Source organism: Ceraceosorus guamensis (assembly GCF_003144195.1).
Source record: "Ceraceosorus guamensis strain MCA 4658 unplaced genomic scaffold IE81scaffold_13, whole genome shotgun sequence".
In the NCBI taxonomy this organism is placed as follows: domain Eukaryota; kingdom Fungi; phylum Basidiomycota; class Exobasidiomycetes; order Ceraceosorales; family Ceraceosoraceae; genus Ceraceosorus; species Ceraceosorus guamensis.
In genome coordinates, this window is record NW_020290008.1 from 333354 (window position 1) to 352620 (window position 19267).

Sequence of the window (19267 nt, forward strand, 5' to 3'; positions counted from 1 at the left end):
GTCGAACGTGGGCTCAAAGGACCAGGACTCCGCCTCCGCCTCCGTGGTTCCTTCATTGGGACTCAAGTACGACACTCCCACTGCAGCAGGCATGCGTGAAGACGCTAATAGCGAGCGTCGCAGGCCCATTGGACCAGCCAAGAGACCTGCTACCTCTGACGACGATGACGACGATGATGACGATGACGATGGGCTGACTGTGGAGGAGAGGGCGGCGAATAGAGAATTAGATCGACGGCGGCAGGAAGCGGGAGATGATCAGGATGATGATAGTGACGAGGATGGTAGCGTCGACCTGGGACCCGAACCTGGTGATGGACAGGGCGGAAGTGGACAGATGCCGATTTCCGACTCCGTCGATCTGAGAGACCACTCAAAGGTGCGTTCCCCCTGACCGCATTCAGAGATCTTGCTTAAACGATGCATTCGATTTACTGACCAAGAGGATGCTTGTGGCTTCAGTAGACAGTCTCAGCTCTTGCTGTGGATCATGCAGGTGCCAGAGTAGCTACTGGCGGCTTCGATTACGACGTCAAACTTTGGGATTTCGGCGGCATGACGTCAGCATTCCGCCCGTTTAAGAGCTGGGAACCGGCAGGGACGTACTGGGTACACGATTTGGCGTGGTCAGCCAGCGGTGATCAATTACTGGTGGCAAGCGGAACACCCCAGCCGAAGCTCTTCGACCGAGATGGCAACTTGCTGTCAACCTTCAACAAGGGAGATATCTACATTCGGGACATGAAGAATACCAAGGGCCACGTTGCTGAAGTCACTTCTTGCGCTTGGCAGCCTCACCATCCTGGCACGTTTGCCACTGCCAGCGCAGATAGCTCGTTGAGATTATGGTCTGTGGAGGATCCAACTAAGCAACAGAAGGTCATCGTGGTCCGAAGCAAAGAGCGCGGCACCAGGACGAAGGTCACTTCCATGACTTTTAGCCACGACAGCAGGACCATTGCGGCAGGGTGTTTCGATGGAGCTTTGCACGTATGGGGCTCCAACACAAGTGCAGCTCGACCTGACAAGAGCATTGAAAATGCGCATGAAAGGAATAATGAGACCTCAAGCGTGGTTTTTTCGAGGGACAATCACACCTTGGCCACCAGAGGTGGGGACGACACTGTGAAGCTATGGGACTTGCGATCGTTCAGACGCCCACTGGCGACTAGAGATAACTTGCCAAACGATTACGGTCAAACCAGCGTCATTTTCAGCTTAGACGAAAGGACCATCCTGACTGGCACGTCTGTAGTGAGAGCGCAAGGCTCCGAAGAATTAATGAGAGCCAATGAAGCAGGCGAAGCCCCTCGAGTGGTCAAGGACGGCGCTATCGAGGTTATGTCTCGAGACGATCTTTCTCCAATCCAACGGATCTCTGTGGGGAAAGGCAACTCTGTTGTCCGGCTTCACTGGGCGTCTAAGATCAATCAGCTTCTGGCCTCCACGTCTTCCGGCGGCGTTTCGGTCTTCTACGACCCTCAAATTTCGAGCCGCGGCGCATTGTTGTGCGTCGGCAAGCGCGCGAAGACGCAGAGGGTGGTGGACAGCTACGCCGAGATGCCCATCATCACGCCTCTGGCGGGAGATGCAGTATCGCGAGGACAAGGAACGAGCCAAGCAGCGAAGAAGAGAAGGTTGGAGAAGATGAGGCAAGATTCTCAGGCGAGCAAAATGCCGGAAAGGCCCATGGCTGGGCCTGGTAAAGGAGGTAGGATCGGCGCTGCTGCGACGCAACATGTCGTGCAGAGTATCTGGACCGGCAATACCAGGACGGAGGATCCGAGAGAGGCTTTGCTCAAGTATGCGGATAAGGAGGAAGGGAAGGACAAACAGTGGACTGGAGCTTGGAGCAAGACTCAACCCAAGGCTATCTACGCTCAGGATGATGATGATGATGGAAGCAATGGACAGGATCAAGAGCGTCAAGGAAACGAGTAGCGTCTTTGTGAACTGCTTAAGACTCGAGAATCCATTATTCGGCAATGCCCTGCCAACCACACCGACGCTAGCTCAGACGCTGGTGTGTTGCCTGAGAGACACACAAAGCAACAGGCGATTACAAACTTGCGATAAATAAGGTCAAATGTCAGGTATATGTATTATTTGGCCGGAGGTGACGAAGAGAAGGATACTATCTACAAATGTACCACGGCAGGTGGGCTCAGGATCTCTTGCAAGGCTGTCCGCAGCCCTCATGCGTACGAGCCAGCGTACTGAGGTTGCGAGTAAGGGTGAGACTGATGCGCATATTTGTAAGCTTCGCCTGACTCCTTGACCACTTCGGTCTGCTTTGCGAGCGAGTTCAGAGCTGAGAGGAGCATCGTCGCATGATGAAGGGGTGCGTAAGCGTCAAGACGACTTGCTTGGGAGTATTGATCAATCATATACAGCTTACTCACCAAGCGCGTCGATGAACAACAGCAATTCTTGAAGGAGCATGAGGCCGACGGCGAACCCGATGTTGATGGCGTTCAGCTGTGCGTGTCAGGCGCTACGACTTCGTCAACAAATGCAGAAGGTACCGCGCGGCCAAGGAGGGAGGTCCTCTCACCTCTGAGCAGAAGTCCTCGGTATTCTTCTTGACACAATCGTCGTGAAACTCGTCCTTGTTCTTGACGACGGAGATGATGTGGATGATGCCCACCAGTCCTAGGGCCAAGCCTTTCAACAAGGCGATATGAGCCAAGAATTTCACCACTTTATTCTTCCTAGGAATGATGCCGACAAAGTAAGCTGCGACAAAGAGGACGATGAGAATGGCGAGCAAAGCGACTTGAAGACCGGCTAAAATCTTTCGAAAGGTTGATAGACCGTCTGAAAATTCTGCGAGCACGTAGGCGTCCCATGCTGCTTCTACTGCGGTGACCATCACCAGCAGAGGTGTGATGAGAAGGGCGATGGTTCGGGGCGATAGACCGCAGAAAGCGTCCTTCACGGGAAGGGTTCCCATGAGTCTTGCGCCAGCTTGCGACATTCTGGAGATGGGCTTTATGTCTGGTGGCCGCTGTTGGGGTGGATGGTGATGCTCTGAGCTGGATGCTATCGTGTGAGACTCAGTATTGTTGCAAGGTGTCGCGTTCGAGTAATATTACCGAGAGTCTTCGTGTCGAGGATATGGAGAGAACGAGCGGCACTTTGAGAGATCCAGCCTTTGTTCTTATATGCCTTTCGCAAGATCACCAATTCAACGCTGACTTTTGTCACACATTCGTGCCAGCATGGATCATTCAACTGACTCACCGTACGGTGGCCCAAAACCTTGTTCGTGTCGAGGTCACGTCCCGGCGGCTGTACCGAAACTCAGCAGCCTGACTGCTGGTTTATGCATCCATCGGTTGTAGCGCTTAGAGAGCGACCGGTGGGATTAGCGGGCAGTCCAGAATGGGCGGAGCATTACACCCTCCCTACCTGCGGTCAAGTGACATTCGTGCCTCATCAGGCATCCCATAATAATGCTGCTGCTGATGGCACAGCATATGCATGTGCACGCCCACGACGCCCATGGCATGATGCAGTTTGCAGGCTTCATGCATTAGCTATCATGCGCCCCGAGAATCAGGATCACCTTCTGCAAGCTCTAGACTTGTGCCGTGCCTTCTTTTTGCTCCGGCCGAACTTGATTTCATGCGTGCAAGGACCACGAGGTCGCACGTACACAGCTGCATATATATAGGGAATCCTATATTTTGGCTCATTATTGGAGCTTCGGCATAGCGGCACGGCGGGCATGCAATTGTGAATCGCGGGACCGAGTCTGGAGTCAGCTATACGTTTCATGTCTTTGTGAGCACCGCGCGTTTATATGATGAGAAAAGAACGAGATCCTTGCAGTTCAATTCGACGTCAGCGAGTAGCTCGGCCGACTGCTTCCGCTGAGAACTTTGGAACATCAGTCTGGAGAACTCGCAAGAACAATAAGGACTGGCGGGTCGCGAGGAATGATTTGCATTGCAAGGTGACTTCTTCGGAGTTGTACAAGGTGTTGAGGTCATGAACTGGACGATGCGTAAGAAAGGACCCCACTTTCATGGGTCAAAGATGAGCTCGCGACGGCGTGGGAGTTTGGGCTTCGAGCTGATTAATTGAGGCATCGAGGTCCCGAGGTTGCGCGCTGCATTGCCCATGATGATCGACTCCGAAACACCCTGGATCGAGTCCGTCTTGCCAAAGAGGGCAGCATCAAAGAGATGGTCAGTCGTCTTCTCAAAGCTTGCCAGCATGAGGACACTATCCTTCATCTTCGCTACGCCGAATCGAGTGATACCTAGCACCTCGCCCTTGTACGTCATGACATCTGCAAGAAGCATGACGTGTCTAGGATCGATATTCATGCCGTGGCTGGACATAGTATAGTTGATCTCTTCAAAGATGGACTTGCGTGCGGCCTCAATGCCGAGAACCATCTGCATCTCGTTGACGTGGTTGGTCGAGGTGTGAGTGCCAATGATGCCTTCGGTGGTCATCACGTCACGGAGACCGTAGCCTTCAACGAGGAGCTTGCGCTCGCCCTGATCGTCGCTAATGACTGCGCGCTGAGCTGTGTGGATGCCCTTGATGACGACCTTTGGAAGGACTCGCTTTAGCGCTTTGAGACGGTAGAACGTCTCCTCGCGATCATCGGCGGAGCCCAGATGGATACGAATACGGCTGCGCTGTGGGATCACAGAGACGCTCTGAAAGGGGTAGTGCATTGCATGAGAAGTGTGAGCGCCGCCCAAGCTTAGCACACTATTAGCCAGACGCACCTCCTCCTTGATCTTAAGCTTGGGAGCACGAATGATTGCCCACCGGACGTCGTCAAGCGTTACCTCCAACTGCAAGCGTCTGATCGCGTCCATATCGATGTGTACACCGAGATAAATGTAGTCACGAGCCCAAGCCTCTTCGATGACCGATGCCACCTGTAGAGCAACGTCCTCGTGAGCTCGCGGTAACTGGCGCGCATACTGCTGCGCAAGCTTGGTCCTCCACTCACATCACCTAGGTAAGTCTTCTCAATGCGGCCCTTGACAATCCGTGCGGAGGTTTCAGACTGGTTGTTGACCAAAGCCGCAGTGATGATCGGAGTATTGATGATCTTGGCAGCATTTATGATTTCCTTGATACGTGGTACACCCAGAGTGACGTTCATGGAGGCGACACCGGCAAAGTGGAACGTCTTGAGGGTCATTTGAGTACCGGGTTCACCGATCGACTGTGCACCAACGGCACCGACCGCAGAGCCTTTGCAAGAGAAGACAGACTGTCAGTCTACCCGCATGTGCCGTCAGGCAAGCAATAGATTGCTCACCGGGCTCAATCTTGGCCTTTGCGTATTTGGACAAGCACAAGTCCATAAACGCTTCCAAAGCCGTTTTGGTCACTTTCGTCTGATTGTCCACCGCCGCGATCGCGTATACGCTGGCACCCATTGTGAGGTCGGAATCCTCGTACTCTGGTTCTCTGATCAGAGCAGGGTACAAGCCGTGCGCTCCTCGAATAGCAGCTGCTTTCTCTGCGATGCCCCGCATGAAGGTCGCAACCTCGTCTTGATACAGCTTCGTCGTTTTGGCATATCTCTTCGAACTCAAATCTTTGTCGACCATCTCAGTGATCTCGTACGGTAGCAGTCCCGGGGCTGCTGGGTCCAAAGTGATGGCCTTGATGTGTCGCCAAGTGCGCAGATACTCGACTGGCAGCTTCTTGCCTTCTAACTCTGCCGGATCGAGTCCATCGTCTCCGTACTCGAATTGGACAATGCCGCCTACCGAGTTGCGTACAGACAAGTCGTAATGTGTTGAGAGATCTTCCAAGGCCTGATTGAGGTGGTATTTCAAATCCTTCAATGACATGCTTGCATTGATGCTGTGCGTTGAACACTCACCTTCATGAGACGTCGCGCCATGTATCCGGTTTCTGCTGTCTTAACGGCAGTGTCGACCAAACCTTCACGACCGGAAATAGCGTGAAACAGGAACTCGGTCGGTGTGAGACCAGAGAAAAAGCTGTTACGGACGAAACCCTTGCTTGGCGGATCTTTCGATTTTTTGGCGAAGTGCGGCAGCGAACGGTCCTGGAAGCCATTGGGAACACGTGAGCCGCTGATGATTTGTTGGCCCACGCATGCGACCATCTGGGCCACGTTGATCTTGGATCCTGTAGCATCGATGAGAAGTGGGGGTTAGCTTCCGCCTCATGGAGCGTACCAAAAATCTGCCGCACTTACCTTTTGAGCCGCAAACAGCCATGATGAGTGGTGCATTGTGGCGACTCAGTTCTGTCATGCAGATTTCACCTACATCGCTGCGCACACCACTGAGGACACCGGAGATCATGTTCTCTAGTGTCTGCTCCTGGTCACATCCCGGAAGATTGTCGAGCTTGCCCACCTTGGCCTTCTGGATGAGTGAGAGACACTCGGCGTAAGCAGCTTCTACTTTCGAGTCTTTCGTATTGCGCAGCTGCTCGCCGGGCATGACATCGTTGATGCCAAGAGAGAAGCCTTGTTGGGCAAGCCAACGAGCGCAAGTCTTGGCGAGCCGATTCATGGCGCTGATCGCAGCTTCGGTGCCGTAGTCTCGCAGAAGGACACCAAAGACGCTGTTCTTCTTGCCATCGCCGACGGTGCTCTTGTCCATCACACCGCACATGACCTCCGAATTGATGATGACGAGCCAGCCGTCATTTGGCGACATATCTCTGATGTGTCCATCTTTCGGCTTCTCGAAAGTCCGACATTGCGCCTCAAGGTTGACCAGATGTGGCGAGCTCTTATTCGGCCGAATCAGGCAGCCGAAGACTTGTTTACCGGTCCACAGGCAGTGCGGCTTGATGATCGCTGGAGGAGGTAGATCGATGTGCAAATCAGCGTCCGCGAAGTAGGAGCATATCTGCGAGAATTGTTTCCTGTCAAAGAATCGGTCTCGCCGCGAAATGAGGAACGAGGCTGTGATGAAATCCTGAATGGCGGCGATGATCGGCTCTCCATTGCGGGGAGTTACGAGATTGTGCTGCACGCCCATCAACTCCGTCGCCTCTGTCCGGGCTTCCTGCGTTTGCGGAACGTGCATGTTCATCTCATCACCGTCGAAGTCGGCATTGTAAGGATTGCAAGCACATTCGTTGAGCCTAAAGGTGCGCCAAGGACGGACTTTGACCCTGTGCGACATGATTGAGAGCTTATGAAGCGAAGGTTGCCGGTTGAACAGAACAATGTCGCCATCCTTGATGTGCCGTTCAACAATGTCGCCAATCTTCAGCGAAGCGACACATGCTCTTCGCGCACCCTCAGACCTCAGCATGCGCTTGAAGCCACTTTTGACATCAATGACAAAATTGGCGCCCGGATGCGTTTCTGAGCCTCGGAGGATAGCTTCTTTGAGCTCATCGATGTTGCCGGCGAATACTTTTTCCGGGAAGGTCAGAATTCTGGCCACCCGATCAGGGACTGCCACCTCGTTGATCTTCAGGTTCGGGTCTGGACTGATGACGGTACGCCCAGAGAAATCGACACGCTTCCCGGACAAATTACCACGGAACCGTCCAGTCTTGCCTTTGAGTCGTTGGCAGAACCCTCTGATAGGCTTTGCGTTTGCTGCCGCTGCAATCCCCGGCGTCTCTGAATTGATGTAGACAGCTATGCAGGTCTGCAAGGTGTCCCACTGCTCAATCAGATTCTGAGTCGTGGTGCCTTTGCCGCCAGGTTGAAGTCCAAGTTTAAGGACTTGATTGACAAATATGATGTCTCCAAGCTTGCCAGTCAGGTCGTCTTCGTTGGTCGCGCCTTCTTGCGCTACACTGGGACGAATGCAAACGGGTGGTACGCAAATGTACTGCCAGATGTATTCTTCAGGACGACCATACTCTGGTCGAAGACCCAGAAGCTCACAGTCCTGCCAATACGAGGAACATCAGTGAGGTGGTTGCCCCTCGCAACCTGCGAGCGTGACTTACCTCGCTTGAAATCCTTTTGAACAGCTCTAGCACCCGCAGAGGATTCAGGTCCTCTGCAGCCCTTTTTAAATGCGGTCGAACGTCTCCAGGGCCAGTGCCGCTCATCTCGACGTTGCTAGCAAAGGTCTTTTCGAAGGCTTGTCGCTCCGATTCAGTCTTCTTCTGGCGGTACTTTTCGTGTGTGATCTTCAAAGTACCGCTCTTTTTGACAACGCCATTTGTACTTCCGCATCTTGGGCAGTACAGCACCTTTCGCGCTGCGCTGTTCACCGCCTTGAAGGTAGTCGTACGCTGCAAATTCTCTAGCCCAGGGCGTCGGAAGGCTCTCAGGAACCTTCGCCTCATCTGCTCGTTCACGAGCACCGTTGCACAGTTCTAACCAACAGACATGCGTAAGTCCATTTCCTATCAGAGGTGAGAGGAGAGCAACTCACTTTGCATATACACTGCAAGATGGCTAGAACGTGCTTGAAAAAGCCGACGTGGAAGACTGGCAGCACGAGCCGAATGTAACCATAATGACCCACACAGTCCGCGTTCTTCAAACCACACGTCTGACACAATGAGTTTTTGTCGGATACACCCTGTGGAAGATGACGGAACCAAAACGAGACGGGTAAGCCATCCCTTTCAATTACGGAGGCCAAGACGCACAGCAACGCAGCTGATCTTGCTCCTCTCACCATGCGCCGATCTAGAGGTCCATTTTCAGCAGGAGTTCTCTCTGGCAAGCCTGTTGCGGACGCGATAGGGTTGTCCGTCACCGTATAAAGATCTTTCGTTAGGAGCTCTAGCTCGGATACGTTGACGATTTCTTGCGCCGAGAGCACACCAAATTGGATGTGCTTGATCCGCTTGGGCGCATCTTGAACGCTGCAAAGCAGAAGTGCAGGGTCAGCATCGCAGCGGCTGACGCTGTTCGTGTGTGGGCCGCTGACTCACACGAGCTCCTTCATCGCGCGTTGGCCCTGAGCGCAGCAGAGGGCGGTGGTAGATCACTGCTCCCGAGAACAGTCAAGCCTGTAGACAAGGTCTTTCAGAGCTGATATACAGTCCGAGTGAGAAGGCAAATGCCGCAGCGTCAGCGAGTGTAAGCCACCAGGCTGGGAGGGAGATAGCCGCTGCCTGATGCACGCATGCTACACGCCCCGTCAGGCTCCGTTCTCTTTGGCTGAGTCCCATCGGACTTCCCAGTGCAGCATCAGGCAAGGTGTGTTTGAAGCACCAGGCTATTTGTACATTGTCGCCAGCGCTCTGTTGCGTCCGTGCTTGACTCTATATACTGTATCTCATCCTATACTGGCACGACGACCTGCGAAGGTTTGAGAGTCACGCCGGGCAACTCACTTTTGAAGTTGCAGCACCACCTTCCTGGAGGACTAGTCTGCGCGAATGATCGCCGAGATTTGAACCAGAAGGCGGTCAGCGTGTTGCGCCGAAAGCGCGGTGCTGCTGTTGGGTATAGCGACATATATAGAGTATGATGAATCGCTCCTCGAAGCCTGCGTCTCGTTGCCGCTTTTGACGGCGACATTCACGATTCGTGGATTGTGACTTGCGCTTCTCTACTCACGACTATACGAGTCGTAGCTCTCGTACGAGAAGCAGGCGGCGGCGAAGTGCACAGTCTATAGCGCATCACGCGCGCGCACCAGAAAAGCGTAGCCCATGCGCGCTGCGCGTCTAAGCGTCACAGCACCGTTGAACAGCTTGCGTGCACCCACCTAGGAGACGCCTGCATGCTTCGTGCCGACCTTCAGCGGTCAAGGGGCTCTCCATCTGTTTCCGAACCACACTCAATAGTCCTCGTCGTCAACCTACATCCGTCCACTTTGCCCCTCGAACCTCGAACTTCGACAAGCCTGCACGAGCCCGCTTATTCGCGGGCAGCGTTCAGACCATCCACGTGTCACTGGCTCAAGCCTCGCGCAGCTCCTCCATCACTACAATCTCGTTCTCTGGATCCAACCTCGACGTCGGCCGCTTCGTTGAGCTTGTCGTCGGCCGACATGGCAGCGCACTGATACATTCAGTCCGGTACGGCTTGAGTCTCGCTGCTTCCAGCTTTGCCTGCTTGTGGCTTGCTGGGAGCCCCGACCATGAGTGCTGCGTCTTCCAGCAGCATGTCGCGGCAGGCGAGCGACGCGACGATAGGCGAGAGCGCAAGCACACCTAAGCGAGCTCCCTTAACAAAGCGCGCATCAGAGCGCACATCATCGAAAAGCTCCTTACCCGAAAATGCCATCAGCCAAGCAACACCGCAGCTGCGCAGACTAGCATCGGCGAGACCCAATGCTGCCTCGGTCTTGATGCGAGAGGTCAAGGACAGCACAACTGAGGATTTCGATGTCACGCCTCGAAAGTCATCCACTTCGTCGACACCATCTACCGGGAGCTCGCAAGGCACAAGTGGCAAGCAGGGCACGCGACAAACAGTGCGTCCGAGCCTGCCGTCTCGAGGCTCGACAACGTCTGCGTCGTCTAGCGGATCCGCTCGCGATCCAAAGAATGTAAGCAGTGCTTCTGGCATCTCGAGGCACGCCCGCGAGCTTTCTCAGGTAGGTGCTCTGAAGCTCGAGTCCTCGCACGTATGCAGTCTGTGAAGTCTGTGACATGTGGGCTGACGATCAGACATGCTTTCACGCCGCATGCACAGTCATCCTCCAACGGATCGAGCCCTGTGCTCAAGCATCGCGCTTCCACAAACACCATCCGAAAGGGCTCTGATAGCAGAAGCAACTCTCGGACTGCCACTTATCATCCCCACGACAGCCTGTCCGATGCCAGAGACACGAAGATACAGCGCCAAGCCGAGCCGGGCTCACTGCGTGACACGGGCGGAACGCACACTGAACGCTTGCGGCGCAGTGAAATGCGACAACGAGAGCTCGAGCAGATGAGATCAGAGTCACGATTAGGGAGGAGAACTGATGAAAATAGGGAAGATGAAGAAGAAGACGATGCGTCTGGCTCGGACGTCGATCGACTCAGTCAGACTGTGCGGCCCCACGATGTTCACGCGAGTCCAGGGCGAGCAGGCGAGACTTCGCGCAAGGCTGCTGCGCGAAAGGGTGGGGAAAGCAGCACCGCGACAGACACCTCGGGCACGGAAGGGGCTGGCAGCTCTGTCAACGGGCGGAGCCAGCGAAGAAGAAAGAAGAGTTCTGCCGCCAGCGCTTCCAGCAAGGGGGCTTCGCGCTCTGGTCGTCAGTCAAACGAGCCACATGAGAGGCCCGCAACCTCCACGGGCCATACAGTGCGGACGAGTGTGGACTTGGAAGGGTCAAGACACTACATGAGCCCGCGGCTAGGCTCTGTAAGCTCAGGGGACGGACTGCCGCGGAGCCAGCACGCTTTCCCACCAAGCTCGACAGCGGCGAGAAGGTCCGCCGGACGCGCTGCCCTGCCAAGCGAATTTCGAGCTGATAACACTTCATCTTTTAGTAGGCGCTCAAGCGTGTCATCCCGCTTTCGGAGCAATTCGCTCGCCAGCGTAGAGGACACTGGCGAGCCTGAAGGTGACACATCTGGTGAACGCAGAATCATGGACGGCAGCCAGCTCCGACATCCTAGCTCTGCAGATGCCTCGGGCATCTCACGTAGCTCGCGCCGCCGCTACGTGTCGGATGCGAGCTCCGATATTCCTACGGGCGACTATTCCGGAAGGGCCGGAACTCAAAGTAGTCGCCTTTCTGTCGATTCGTCCTCTGCCTCCAGACACCTCGGGCGTGGATGGCCTGCATCCGCCCAAGCGGACATTGAAATGGGCAGAAGCGATGGTTCGGCGCAAACGCAAGGCAGAGACTTGCCAGACCAAAGCCTCTCTCCAAGCGAAATGGCACGCCAACGGAGAATCTCTACGTCCAGCTCCATCTCTCAAAGGTCTTCAGGTGGAGCTTCCGACCTGCTGCGTTCTGTCTCTAGAGCCAGCGTCCGTCGAGCGCAAGGCACGGACGTGTTCGACGCGTCTGGAATGCCTCCCATGCCTCACAACAACAGGAGTCCGAGCTCCAACGAAAGAGACCGAGCCTTGCGTGTCCGTGAAGAGCAATTTCGTCAGCTCGGATTCGGCGCCGCAGGCTCGCTCGACCGTACAAGCCCAGAACAGGTGAGTGTGGACCATGTAGAGCGCTAATGTGGCCAAATAAAAGCTCATCGTGACGTGCCGTCAAAGTCCCGCCCCCTTTCGCGCACTTCAAGTCGTGCTTCTGCTCGTCCCAGTTCTAGATCGGGCTACATGTCTCGAGAGCTGCAAGGATTTTCGCGAGCTGCGTACACTGAACCGAGGAGGCGTGCCGCCAACCACGAGAGAGCAGCAACATTCGCAGAACCTGGCCAGATGCAAGAGGCTCCTTTTCGCCACCCGTCGCTCGATATGAGTACTCGACCACCTCGGACGCCAGATTTCAACTCTAACGGGACCATTGGACGGACCCGAGACGTTCAATCCGCCATTTTGCCAACCACCGACAGATTTTTTTCTGGCGACGTTAGCTCTTCACGCAGCGCATCAACTACGTGGCGAAGCCCATCAGGGTCATCGCACGAGCAGAATCTGTCCAGCGCTTATTCGATGTTTGAGCGCTATTTTTCTGGCAGCTCATCGAGTTCCGCGGCGGCCATCGCACGCTATCCCGAGTCCACGACTTTAGTGCTGAGTCTCAGGCAGGTCACGGATACTGCCGCGTGTATAAACGCGGAGCTCGAAGTTCTTAGGGATGCTGCTCTTCAAGCTCACATCGATGCTGAGAGGGGAGGTGGTAGTACAGCGCTTATGTCTGCGGCACAGTCTTTCTCACTCCTGGAGCAAGGCCTGAGACAGCTTCGTGCAAAGAGCGATGAGCAAGTCAGAAGTCTCACAGACAGCCTGGTATACTTCGCCCGGACAGAAAGGGAGAGAGATGCTGTTCGTAAGCTGGCAAGTGAGAATGGAAGCGTTGGTCGACCTGGCTCTAGGATCTCTAGCCTTGGGACCGGAGGAAGCCCATTGCGGCCCGATCGAGCCTCGGCGGCCCAACCAGGCAGGATCTTTCATACTAGTTCACATGGATCTGGTCTCGAGGTGCCTCCAAGTGCGCACAGCGACGACAGAAGCGAGCATTCCTCAGCGAGCGGAACCATAGATTCGCTGCAGATGCAGCGCGTCCGATCTCATCGACGCCATGCAACTGAATTGGCCTCCCCAAATTCACCGAGCTTCGCGCCATCTCCGACACTGGCTGGGGCGCGCCCCAGTCAAGGCGCTACATCCCGCGCTCTCGTCACGTCACCTTTGGAAAGCCAGGCAGGCACTCGCTTACAGGATCGTTTTGCGTCGATCCGCGATCGCTCTGGACATGGTCGCGCCGCCTCTGAGGCTTCGAACTTTCTTGACGACTCGCCCCGCGCCCTCGAGCGTGCTCGGAGGGAAAGAGAGAGGAGCAACGCCACAGTCACTGCTGAGTCTTCGCGCCCTCCTCTTGTCCCCACCGGTCTTTCCCCGCGACGATCCCGATTGAGCTTCCCCGCGGTCAACAGCACGAACGCTGCTGTGGACTTTGGCCCTGCTCGAGGTGACAGCAACAGGCCGTCTGTGCTGTATCGAGGCGATCAGGTGCCCTCCATGTCTCCGTCAGGGTCTAGGGGCTTTGAATTTCCCGACACTTCGCTTGTCAACTCTCGCCAGATCGCCAGCGATCCGAGCAGCTTGGCCGACCAGTCCTTGAGCCGTAGGAACACCGTTGATGGGCTACGCGGAACACTCAACGGGCCTGAGTCGCCATCAGCGAGGCGTCTCACATCGGCAGACGAAGGGACGTCGCGCGACTTCATCTTGAGCAGCTCCTCTCGTCCGAGCGACGAGTTGTCGTTAAACACAGATCAGTATGTCGACGGCGCAATATCGCCTGTGGCATCACGCCAGCAACTGAGAAGCGATAGTCCCGACGACAGGCGAGCGTCGGGCGCCTTCTCGCGTCTGCCAGCGAGCTCTACCCCTAGAACTGCCCACAACTCGATGATGAGGCTCGCTGCCTCACTAGGCAGATCCAACGGCAGTGCTGTCAACACCAGAAGATTATCGAGGGACTTGTCTCAGCGATGACCCGGACACCTTGCGCGTTCATTTGGGAGGGAAAGCAGGCTTTCCTCTTCGATAGTTCCATGAACAGATCGTAATACACCTTGGTCCCTATTCGACCTGTGGAGATACGCTTGTAACCCACGACGTGCTCGCCGACTAGACCTAATGACCACGAATGTATCATAAATTCCTTCCTCGACCGTCAAAAGGGAGGCATGAACAGCGGCACCCACGGTCGTCGTCTGACGCGACGGTCGGCGCACAGGCCACGACAACACCAGGCCCAATCTTGTGGATCACCGACGCGCACTCGCGCAGTCTGATTGATCCAAGAGGAACCTTCGGCTAAGGAAGGCAGACCACTCATGACTGCGAATATGCACAGGTAAACGCTCGAACCTTACTTCCGCTAATCGATCATGCGAGGGCGTGGCCGCATTTGCCCGCAATATAGTTGCACAGAACCACGCGGCCCATGCATCGGCATTGAAGCTTGCACATGAAGCAGCCACACACGCGATGCCGGCGAGTGCATGGAGCGGCCCGTTCGAGCTCGAAGTACATGCAGCACGCGCCGGCCGAGAGCATCAGGCCCTGAACGCGTACCCCTCTCGGTATACCGCTATACCGCCATTCGACCTATAGCTACCTTGTATCCGGCGCATGTTGCTCGCCTCAAACGCGATTTGCTTCGAGAAATGCTGTGCCATGGCGAAGGATCGGGATTGCTCGTGGAGAATAGATGATCACGCTCAGGGCCTGCTTCTGTTGCTGATCGATGCGGGAGGTATGGGATCATATGCGAATTGCGCCAGCGGCGGCGGACCGCGTGGTCGGAGGGAGCCTTGGCCGCTTCCGCGGGGTCCCCTTGCAGACTTTGATTGGTGCGTAGACGGCGAGCAGACGAGTCACACTCAATCTACGCGACATTAGTCTGGAAGGTGGAAGGAAAGGAGTGTGCGTTCTGCTCTGCGTCTCTTCGCAGCACCGAGTGCCTATGCTGGGCGCTGCGGTGGAGTGCGTACGACTGCCGTGGCTCGACAGCGAACTATGCCAATTTCCCCTGGATTAGCCTCTATAAAGCGACTTGGTGGGTCTGCGATCCTGGGATGACCTCTACCTAGCAATTCCCTTGGCCCCCTAATCCACTTCTTCCCCATTTTCAACAGCTGCAATGGTTCGCTTGACCGAGGCAGGTCTCCTCTGCTTGAGCATCGCGTCGATAGCCTGCCTTGCGCGCGCCTTGCCTACCTCTCGGGAAGAGGAGCCGCACCTCAGCGCGCTTAGCAGCGGCAGCAGCAGCAGCAGCAGCAGCAGCTCCGACTCCAGCTCAGATACGGGAATTGGAAATGATGTAGAGGTGCACACTCGTTTGCAAGGCACCTTTGTAGGAACTTTCAACAAGACGACGGGTCAAGATCAATTTTATGGCATTCCCTACGCGACTCCACCTCTGGGCCAGCTGCGTTTTCAGCAGACGCGGCCTCTCGAAGCGTACAAAGGCGATGAACAGCGGACGGCAAAGCAATTTGGCAACCTCTGCATCCAGACGAACAATGAAACGTTCAGAGGCAGAGTCAACTTTTCTGAAGATTGTTTGTACCTCAACATTCAACGACCCGCTGTCCGCAAGGTCGGCAAAAAGCTCCCCGTCTTGGTCTTCATTCACGGTGGATCCTGGAAAGATGGCGGCAGTTCCGCGGTGAGACTGACCCTTTGCTCAGCACTATTTTCCGCGGTCACTGAGCTAACGCAAAAGAGGTGCTGTGATCCCTCGCAGGTCAACTACGACCCCGCAAACTTGATCCAGCACTCGCTCAAGCTGGGCGAGCCTATCATCCACGTGGCCATGAACTTTCGTCTCGGTGTGTTCGGCAATCTCCTAGGGCCCGGTGTGTCTGCTGCAGACAAAGAAGGAAGCGCTGCTCTGAACGCAGCCTACTACGATCAACGAGAAGCCCTTCGATGGATTCAAAAGAACATCGAATATTTTGGAGGAGATCGTGATCGGGTCACTATCTGGGGTCAATCCTCCGGCGCCAACGGTGTAGCAGCTCAATTGCTAGCAGACGAAGGCGACGTTGGCAAGGATTGCAAAGGCTGCTTCCACAACGCCTTTTTGGAGAGCGGCTCTCAAGCCACAGCGCCCAGACTGAGCCCGACGTCGACCGAAGCCACACAAGCTTACGGCGCTTTGTTGAAGATGCTCGGCTGTGCCATGGCAGATGTCAATTCTGCAGATAGTGTGGACTGCCTCAGGAGAGTCGACGCTGCTAGCCTTGAGCAAGCTGCTATCGCGGTCAGCGGTGGAGGTGCGGTGAGTGTGGTGTCCCTATCGATGACGCCCATACACGATACTGACGCCATCAGCCTTGCCAAATTTGCGCAGCTCTTTGTTCCAGTTTTGGATCGCAAGTTTGTATCTGAGCTGCCATCGTCGCAGCTAGCCCATGGCAAATTCGCAAAGGTTCCAATCATCAGTGGAGACGTTCTGGATGAAGGAACGCTCTTTGCTAGTTTGAATCTGAAGGGCAACACAAACACCACCACTTTTCTTGCTGGGATTGCAAATTTGCACAAGGTACAAGATGAAGCTGTGCTGAAACAGATCGCAGAGCTGTATCCCGACGAGCCCAAAGTTGGGAGTCCATTCAGACCAGAATTGGTGGGAGCGTCGCCGGACGACAGGTTCTTTGGTCCTGCTCATCAGTGGAAGAGAACATCTGCAGCAGAGGGCGACTTGCTCTTCCAAGCAGGTCGCCGTCAGCAAATCCAAGCGGCCAGCAAATCAGGCGTTGCGGTCTACAGCTACCTCTTTTCTCTGCCATCCCCTACATACGTTCTGCCCGGCCCTCAGACCGGCCCCTTTTTGGGAATTCCGCACGGTTCGGACATTCCGTTCCTGTACAGCAATACGCCCAAAGCCGCACCTCCATCCTCCTCCGCAGCTCTGGTCAAGTACGCACCTCAAAAGGATCTCGATCGACAATCCGACATTTTCTCTTCCGCCCTCGTCCATTTCGCTCATACAGGAGACCCCAACGGCAAAAACCTACTTGGTCGAGCTCCCGAATGGCCTCGATACGACGCGCAGTCTAAGCGATTGCTGCAGGTGCAAGGCACATACAACACGACGATCATCGAGGACACTTATAGAGAACAGGAAATTGGTTTTATCCTTGACAATGCCCCAGCTTTCCATATCTAGGCGCCCTCGTCGACGTTCACGAGGGCTTATCTGACACGGTTCCCACAAAGTCCTCCATGCACGGGTGATAAAAGTCTTGACTGTAGCTGTTGCTCTAATGATGCCTCCTCCATGCTAATGTTGTGCTACAAATTGACGTCATTCCGAATCAGAGTGCAGATGAAATATGAAAAGGGCACCTGCACACATAAACCTCGTCATGATGTACAAGCTGCGACAGATGCCGGACCAGCATCAACTCAGGCTGACAGATCTCTGGCGAGAGAGCAGTACGTGTCGAAGTCTGGCCTCTGACGCCCTTTTCCCGAGGGCTTGCTCGAGATCTAGCCGATCCAAATTTCCAGACGGGCTAGCTCTCGCAGCATCGGAGCTGTTTGTCGCACTAAAATCTTGATGAGCTGCTCCGTCCATCGACGAGCCAGAGGATAGCTGAGGCTCGTGGAATTTGGCAGACTCCGATGGGACCAGCGGAGGCCATGTCACGCTCGTCTCGTCGTGCAGTCCCGCTGAGGCGCTTAAACGCACCGCTGACGCATCTCCAGAACTCCCGCGCGATGGCTGACCGAGGTCGACGGGGCCCTTGTCCCGCCAAGATTGCAGCCCGAGGGCTCTTTCCCTCATGAGCCTCTTGAGAAGCATCTCACGACGCGCGCCAATGTCGTGCTTTGAAAGATTGCGCGGCGCTTCCTTCGAGTGAAGTTCGACGAGCAACGCCGCCTGCCGCTCATCCACGTCGACATCCGGAACCGGTTGGCGCGAAGAACTCGATGGTGCTTTGCGCATAATCGTCTGACTGTTCGCTTGTCTGGAGCTCTCTGGCATGCAGACATCCCATGCGAGGAGCTCCTTGAACATTGTCGGCGGCGGGTCTGTACTGGAGCATCGTCTCAACGCGCCTTCACGAGAATGCGTTCTGCACCGCGATTGCACGAAGGGAGGTTCATGTTCCATGCCCAACGTGCAGCAGGCTGCTTCGTCTTCAGGATCCACTCTCCGCCTTTTGCCCTTGATATCGCCGCTTGTCAAGTGCTGTGTATCACCGAGAAAGCCACCATCCGTTGCGCGCAGCACGACGGGCAAAGGATGAAGTAGAACCTTGCCGACCTGGCATGTGCGCTTGTCGACTCGGAGCTCAGAAAGTCCACATACGACGCCAGCAAGAGCGTACCTAACCACCACATCGTACTTGGCGACATCCCTGGCCGATCTCATAAATGCGTTGGTCTCATGAAGGAAATGCTGTGCCCTCTGCATGCCCAAAAACTCGCTCAACAGCCTGATCGCCTCGTCCGACTTTGCCGGTACGGAGCAAAGAATGGCGAGAGTGTACGTGCACAAGAATGAATGATCTGCACTTGTAGTACCTCGATCCAGACTTGCTGAAGGGGCCGAGTGAAGCGATTTGGACCCGCGACCAGAGCCAAAGCTGAGACCCGTCATCGGCAGAGCTTGAAATTCTCGCTCCAACCAGGCGCGCAACCGTCTCTGATGGTTCCCACTCTCGTTGATCTGCGATGGAGATGGAGGAGGACCAAAGGCGCTCTTCTTGTTGGCGCCCATGTGCTGCAGCACAAAGACGTGTATTTGAATTTAGCAAGCGAGTCTTGCTTACAACACCCTTCCTCGTCGCATCCGCGAAAGGACGGCGGCGTGATCAACTTACCAGTGCCCAAACATTCATCTCATACACGTTCTTGCGCCTCTCAATGCCGCGCTCCAAGATGCTCTCGGGAGTTTGACTGGTTCCTCCCCAGGACTGCTGTGCGAGCCTTCTTCTGCGCTGCACGGGCGGTGGTCTGACGCTGCTCACGCTATATCTCGACACACTGGCAGGTGCACGCAGCCGAGGAGGTCTTGCTCTCTCCTCTTCATCTTGTTGCTTGACGAAGAACCAGTATCTGGAATACTCTTCAGCTCCTCGAATGTCGTACAGGACATATGGACCAATCTCTCGCGTGCATAGGGGACACTTGGCGGAATGCTGATGCGCCTCGTCGTCCGAACGACTCTTGCTGCTCGTTGTTGCTTGCCACTTGATGATGCAGCCCAAGCAGAAGAGACTG

General features: G+C 55.3%; 6 protein-coding genes across 6 annotated transcripts; 3 read left to right on the forward strand and 3 right to left on the reverse strand.

Moving 5' to 3' along the window:
• Positions 1-91: 91 nt before the first annotated feature.
• IE81DRAFT_287657 (WD40 repeat-like protein) lies at positions 92-1941 on the forward strand (the record flags this gene model as incomplete). The annotated part of the gene is made up of 2 exons (XM_025511719.1): positions 92-379; positions 466-1941. The coding sequence occupies 2 exons, from the start codon at positions 92-94 to the stop codon at positions 1939-1941; spliced, it is 1764 nt and encodes a 587-aa protein (XP_025371394.1).
• A 70-nt stretch (positions 1942-2011) lies between these two features.
• On the reverse strand, positions 2012-3151 carry IE81DRAFT_39008 (hypothetical protein). Its single transcript, XM_025517297.1, has 3 exons — positions 2555-3151; positions 2403-2494; positions 2012-2311 (listed from the first exon to the last, which is right to left on the reverse strand). The coding sequence occupies exons 1-3, from the start codon at positions 2975-2977 to the stop codon at positions 2083-2085; spliced, it is 744 nt and encodes a 247-aa protein (XP_025371395.1). The 5' UTR covers positions 2978-3151; the 3' UTR covers positions 2012-2082.
• An 877-nt stretch (positions 3152-4028) lies between these two features.
• IE81DRAFT_345938 (beta and beta-prime subunits of DNA dependent RNA-polymerase) lies at positions 4029-8891 on the reverse strand (the record flags this gene model as incomplete). The annotated part of the gene is made up of 10 exons (XM_025515973.1): positions 4029-4676; positions 4749-4904; positions 4979-5226; positions 5294-5798; positions 5867-6138; positions 6209-7874; positions 7936-8310; positions 8370-8519; positions 8619-8808; positions 8878-8891. 10 exons carry the CDS (start codon positions 8889-8891, stop codon positions 4029-4031), a joined length of 4224 nt encoding a protein of 1407 aa, XP_025371396.1.
• A 1143-nt stretch (positions 8892-10034) lies between these two features.
• Positions 10035-14017, forward strand: IE81DRAFT_345939 (hypothetical protein; the record flags this gene model as incomplete). Its single annotated transcript, XM_025515974.1, has 3 exons — positions 10035-10493; positions 10592-12043; positions 12110-14017. 3 exons carry the CDS (start codon positions 10035-10037, stop codon positions 14015-14017), a joined length of 3819 nt encoding a protein of 1272 aa, XP_025371397.1.
• Positions 14018-15069: 1052 nt separating this feature from the next.
• Positions 15070-17399, forward strand: IE81DRAFT_321641 (alpha/beta-hydrolase). Its single transcript, XM_025513409.1, has 3 exons — positions 15070-15698; positions 15777-16313; positions 16386-17399. The coding sequence occupies exons 1-3, from the start codon at positions 15171-15173 to the stop codon at positions 17202-17204; spliced, it is 1884 nt and encodes a 627-aa protein (XP_025371398.1). The 5' UTR covers positions 15070-15170; the 3' UTR covers positions 17205-17399.
• IE81DRAFT_39079 (hypothetical protein) lies at positions 16942-18863 on the reverse strand. The gene has a single exon (XM_025517298.1). It carries the CDS (start codon positions 18762-18764, stop codon positions 17439-17441), a length of 1326 nt encoding a protein of 441 aa, XP_025371399.1. The 5' UTR covers positions 18765-18863; the 3' UTR covers positions 16942-17438.
• Positions 18864-19267: the final 404 nt, after the last annotated feature.

Bases quoted from the DNA above. Each gene is read 5' to 3' on its own strand.
- IE81DRAFT_39008 (XM_025517297.1), bottom strand. From the start codon at position 2,977: ATGTCGCAAGCTGGCGCAAGACTCATGGGAACCCTTCCCGTGAAGGAC. The intron at 2,495-2,554 runs GTGAGAGGACCT...ACGAAGTCGTAG, and splicing joins CCGAGGACTTCTGCTCAGAG to CGCCTGACACGCACAGCTGA. The intron at 2,312-2,402 runs GTGAGTAAGCTG...TGCTCCTCTCAG, and splicing joins GTTGTTCATCGACGCGCTTG to CTCTGAACTCGCTCGCAAAG.
- IE81DRAFT_39079 (XM_025517298.1), bottom strand. From the start codon at position 18,764: ATGGGCGCCAACAAGAAGAGCGCCTTTGGTCCTCCTCCATCTCCATCG.
- IE81DRAFT_321641 (XM_025513409.1), top strand. From the start codon at position 15,171: ATGGTTCGCTTGACCGAGGCAGGTCTCCTCTGCTTGAGCATCGCGTCG. The intron at 15,699-15,776 runs GTGAGACTGACC...GATCCCTCGCAG, and splicing joins AAGATGGCGGCAGTTCCGCG to GTCAACTACGACCCCGCAAA. The intron at 16,314-16,385 runs GTGAGTGTGGTG...AAATTTGCGCAG, and splicing joins CGGTCAGCGGTGGAGGTGCG to CTCTTTGTTCCAGTTTTGGA.